Here is a 5,658-nt window from a genome sequence, read left to right on the forward strand (position 1 = left end):
ATTCATCAATCTCTTCAACTAATGTATTAAAGTAAGCTGATAACCAGTATATTAACACTCAGCAGGGCTTATTGTTTAGTATTTAGTGAAGCTGTTTCTAACGAAAATGACTGAGTCACTATCTTTACCAACAGAGGGCAGTAGATACTCACTAATACTTGATACAAGTTTAACCATGTACATTTAGAATACTCTGGATAGTAATGTACTGTGGCAATAGGCTGCAAAGCATCAGATGTCAGCATAGTGTGTGTGTGTGTGTGTGTGTGTGTGTGTGTGTGTGTGTGTGTGTGTGTGTGTGTGTGTGTGTGTGTGTGTGTGTGTGTGTGTGTGTGTGTGTGTGTGTGTGTGTGTGTGTGTGTGTGTGTGTGTGTGTGTGTGTGTGTGTGTGAGTGAAGTTTGTATAGATATGATGACACAATACTTCTTGGCCACGTGTGACCTTTTATTGCCTTGGTTCACTTTCCAAAAGATGATACTGCCACACAACTAGGAGCATAAGGACTACAAGTTAGTAAAAACACAACTAGGAGCATAAGGACTACAAGTTAGTAAAAACACAACTAGGAGCATAAGGACTACAAGTTAGTAAAAACACAACTAGGAGCATAAGGACTACAAGTTAGTAAAAACACAACTAGGAGCATAAGGACTACAAGTTAGTAAAAACACAACTAGGAGCATAAGGACTACAAGTTAGTAAAAACACAACTAGGAGCATAAGGACTACAAGTTAGTAAAAACACAACTAGGAGCATAAGGACTACAAGTTAGTAAAAAGGGTTATTTTCTTTCCAAAGATTAATCAAGAGTTTTTTAGAACAATAAAGCAAGGGGAACTGTTTTAAATCAATAACGAACATGCCCCAGTTTTGGAATATATTTTACAGTGTTGAAATGTGCTAAACTATTCTGCAATTGTGAAATGCCTGTTGTCTCATTCACAAGGTTGTCACAGCTTTGGCTTATGGGAGGCAAAGGAGTATCTGGGGATCACAAAGTGGTCAAAGCTGCCTTTCTGTTAGAGTTTGTCTAGAGCCATTTGATCATACCCCCAAAACCAACACAGGAAGTGTGTTGCGTTTGCATGCACATGTGTATGCATGTGTGTGTATGCATGTGTGTGAGTGTGTGTCTATGTGTGTGGCTTTTCTGCACCATTTTATAATCTGTGCCACTATATAAACACACTTTTGCACAGAACAACCCCAATGCTTGGCTTTAAGGCACAGCACTGACTGAGAAGCAAGTACACCTGTTTGCAGACATACTCTACATTTCCCCCCAAAATTAAGGGGGATTTTACATACAGTACACAAAGGATTATTTGAATGCTAAAGATAAATATCTTAAACATGACATTAAAAACATGACATTCACAGTTTTCCCAGAGCTACGTAAGCACTTTAACCTTTACAAAGACATTTGAGAATGTACATTACAGATAAAGCACTGAAAAATTATACACTAGAAAGCAACATAGCCAAGCAATTTAAATAAAGCAGAGAGCGCAAGAGAAAAATAGATAAATATTTGGTCGTACTTTAAAGCATCCCTTTCATAGGGCATTGTTTTTGTTAGATGTTTTAAGTACTTGTAAGATAAACTTCTGCTCTTGTACAACTTAATAATACAAAAATAGAACATCTCTGGGACAGAGAGAAGACAGATCAAAAGGTTCAGAAATGCAAGTCTTTGGTAATTATGGAAATAATGCTCAGGTTTTGAAATGCACTTAATTTTCCCTACTGAAACAGTGACTGTAGCAGAGTTATGGAAGTTTTTTCTAGTGTTTAAATAAATAACTGGTAGTTTCTCTATTGAATAAATGAACGATTGTCATCATAGTAATAATAATTTAGCTATAGATTATATCATAATTTAAACTAAGTGTTCTCAACATAATGTTTGCTATTAGACATCAGATACAATTATACTTTATGTACAATAAGATTCTCCTTTTCTAGTTTTTTTTTAGAAAATGTTGTAAACATTGCCATAACTATTTCATATTTGTACAGGGGAAAAGCCCATCAAGAGCAAATAAAATCAAGTAAAACGATTCCCCCCCACAACAATGTCAAGGATGCTTGTTTTCATGTATGAGTGGTTTATTTTATTGTCTGTGGCTCAACAATACTTTGTGCTGATCGTGCGTGATCTTTATCGCCCTGACGCCGGTTTGTACAGCGCGGAAAGAGAGGATTTGCCCTGAGGTCGTTACTATGGTCCAGTCTGTGATCGGGCAAAACCAGCACTCCTCTCTTTTCAGACAGACAACATTTTCACAGTGCCCACTTATTATATAGGCAACGAAAGATATAAGCAATCCGAAAGATCAGATGTAAAATCACATTGAAAAGAGACCATTAACATCTGGTCCTTTTTTGGTTTGTTTTTCTCTACTACTCCGCTTTTTAGCTGTACTAGTCTGTATATAAACATGAAAAGGACAAATATGCTCTTGTACTTTATTGCAAATCTGCCTTCAATTGAAAGAAGAGTAAATCGATGTGTAGTTTAGGTGATATGAGGTTTATATAGGCCTTGCACAGTTCTATATCCTCAAAAAAATGTTTTGCAAAAATAACTATTTTCAATCCAAAAATGGACTATCAACTTGGTGTTAAAGAGTCATACGTTTTCTGTGCAACGGACTTGGTGTGGAACAGCCCTTCCACCTGCAACATATTTGCAGCTACATATGAAAGTGATTGCCTGCCTACAGTCATTTTACTGCTGTGCAGACACACAAGAATATATGATCAATCTCTTCCCCCTACCCATTCAACCCCACAGAATATGTAAACATGAGTAATCTTTCATTGGTAATTGTTGAAAATCTTTCGATAGAAAAAGGTCGACAGCATGGATTTTCATCAAGTAAAAAATATTTTTCCCCTCTTTGCATGTTTGTCCTTTCTACATTTGGTTTCATATAACATGCTTAATAAAATAAATCAATCACAACTTTTTATAATATTCACTTATCTCACCAATGATCACAGATGTTTTTGTGGCCTTATTGAGTGATGTTACCCACGTCCTAATGGTAATAAGTGTTTGTTGTCTTGAGCTAGATGTGTGTGTTCTCCCGTGTTCAGTGTTTGTGTGTGTGTGTTCTCCTGTGTTCAGTGTTTGTGTGTGTGTGTTCTCTCACAGGTTCATACGGTGAGATCGTCTGACCTGGCCCTGCTGCTGGCTTTGCTCAATCTGCTCAGTGGTCTTGTGTCCTCTATCGTATCCATCGTCTCCATCCCCACCTTGGTTGAAGGTCCCCCGTCCCCATCCACCACTTCCTCCTCCACCACCTCCCCCACATTCTCAACAACCTCCTCCACTGCATCCTCCTCCTCACACTCCTCTTCCTCTTTCTTCCTTTCCACCCCCCCATCTACCACTTTCTCTACCACTCCATCCTCCACCACCCCATCCACCACATCCTCTTCTGCCACTCCATCCACCACATCCTCTTCTGTCACTCCATCCACCACATCCACCTCCTTCACCACCTCCTCCTCTTCATCCTCCACCTCCTCCTCCTGCTGCTCCTCCTTCTCTTGGTGTAGTGGTAGTGTTTCCTCCCCTATCTCTGTGGTCTGGACGTAGGAAGGCAAGGTCCCATCGTACACCTTCGAAATGTCCTCCATGTGCCCCAGTTCCTCCGCTTTCTCCTCCTTGCACTGAAAGGGCGGGGCCATAGTGATTAGCCTCCCTGCCTCCATGCATGCCTCCGCCAGGGGGTAGGGGTGGGTCTCCTCCTCCAGCAGCCTGTAGCCTTTTGTCCTCTGGAAGGAAGGCACGGCCAGGGGGGGCAGGCTCTTGAGGACCCCCCCTGGAGAGGGCAGGGGGCTTGGGCCCTCACCCTGGGCTGGCCCCGGGGCTGGCTTGCAGAAGACAAAGCGGATCTTCTTCAGGCTCAGGTGACTAATCTCCACGAAGTTGAGGAAGAGGGAGACGCAGGCCACGGCCAGCATGAATATGATGAAGACAGTCTTCTCTGTGGGGCGCGACACGAAGCAGTCCACAGTGTTGGGGCAGGGCCAGCGGCTGCATTTGTACAGCGGCAGGATGCGGAAGCCGTACAGGAAGTACTGGCCCACGACGAAGCCCACCTCAAACAGCGTCTTGAAGATTATGTGGCAGATATAGGTCCTCAGCAGGGTGCCTTCCAGCCTGAACTTCTTGCTGCCCTTGGTGCTGGTCTCCTTGGTGGTGCGCACACTGCCCTGGTCGGGCGCTAGAGGCAGCCGCTCCTCACTCAGCTCCTGCTGGCGACTCAGCTCAGCTTCCTCACGCTCTTTGCGTTTCTCCTCCATGTGGACGTGGTGCACGGCATGGCCTACGTACACCAGAGATGGCGTGGACACGAAGATAATCTGCAGAACCCACAGGCGAATGTGGGAGATGGGGAAGGCCTCGTCGTAACACACGTTCTCACAACCGGGCTGCTTCGTGTTACAGACATAGTCCGACTGCTCGTCACCCCACACAAACTCTGCCGCCGTACCCAGGATGAGGATTCGAAAGATGAAGAGGACCGTGAGCCACACCCGGCCGATCACCGTTGAGTGCTCATTCACTTCCTCTAAAATATTACCCAGAAAGCTCCAGTCCCCCATGATAGGTCCGTAGCGCTGTAGATAGAATGAATGGATGGATACAGGGGGACAGGGAGGGTGGAGGAAACAGAGAGCGCGAAAGGGAGAGAGAGATGCAGGGGGACAGGGAAGGTGGAAGAGAGAGAGTGAGAGAGAGAGGTGTTAAAAACAGATGGGTGGAAAGAAGCGAAACTTCCAAAAAGTCCTGCCCCTCACCACACAGTTATCACAATGTTTTCATTTCAGCTGAAAAGCTGTTGCATGTCAAAATCTAAATAATGCCAAAATAACAGCCAGCCATCGTGGTAAAGTCAATTTACAGTCCATACACGAGGTCTGTACAGTACACAAGGTACACAGCTTAAAAATGAACCGCCTTTTAGAACTTTTGTACTCTGCATGTTCCCCTTTATTATCCATAATAATCAAACGCTGTAGCACAACAGAAACACAAAGCAAAATGGTCTTGTTGTAGTCTCGCTAAAGCACTGTTCCACTAGCCACCAAATGCTACCAAATCAACCATCCATGAAAACTAGCAATAACACACCCATAACCCAAATGTTTACATATGTAAGGTATGATGGTTAAACGTTATCAAATGGGCAACTTGCCACAGCTGCGGCTCCAGTGAACTTGTAGTGTCCTGTCCTGTTCTCTTGGTACCCGGGGAAAAGTGAACTTTATTCTGCCCTCTTTCCCACCTAAAGCCCTGTCCTTGTCGCGCCACTGAGCAGATGTGAATGAATCAGCTCTGATGGTTGGTTTTTAGTTTGCTGCAATATTGAAGCTTGGAGCCAGACGGCCTTTATTCACTGGGTGAGGCATGGTGACGCAGGAGACAATAGGGTCAACAGACCCAGAGAGGGGATGTATGGGAGCCGGCCTGAGGCTCCCAAAGTGACATGGACGCCGCAGAGCCAGGGCACCGGGTACATCTCCTCTGCACCCCGCCTCACTGCAGCCCTCCACACAGAGAGAGAGAGTTAGAGAGAGAGACAAAACAGCCACAGCAGCTGACCTACCACTGGCCACTGTCCTACTATCAACCTGCAGA

The 5,658-nt window shown here is 44.2% G+C and overlaps 1 protein-coding gene across 1 annotated transcript; it reads right to left on the reverse strand.

The window, feature by feature from the left end:
• Positions 1–443: 443 nt before the first annotated feature.
• Positions 444–4,626, reverse strand: LOC139546456 (gap junction alpha-8 protein-like). Its single transcript, XM_071354850.1, has one exon. It carries the CDS (start codon positions 4,620–4,622, stop codon positions 3,165–3,167), a length of 1,458 nt encoding a protein of 485 aa, XP_071210951.1. The 5' UTR covers positions 4,623–4,626; the 3' UTR covers positions 444–3,164.
• Between the last annotated feature and the right edge of the window lie 1,032 nt (positions 4,627–5,658).

This window comes from Salvelinus alpinus, chromosome 20 (genome assembly GCF_045679555.1).
Source record: "Salvelinus alpinus chromosome 20, SLU_Salpinus.1, whole genome shotgun sequence".
Classification (NCBI taxonomy): Eukaryota; Metazoa; Chordata; class Actinopteri; order Salmoniformes; family Salmonidae; genus Salvelinus; species Salvelinus alpinus.

What these genes read in the sequence shown, in the direction of transcription:
- LOC139546456 (XM_071354850.1), bottom strand. Translation starts at nt 4,622, where the DNA reads ATGGGGGACTGGAGCTTTCTGGGTAATATTTTAGAGGAAGTGAATGAG.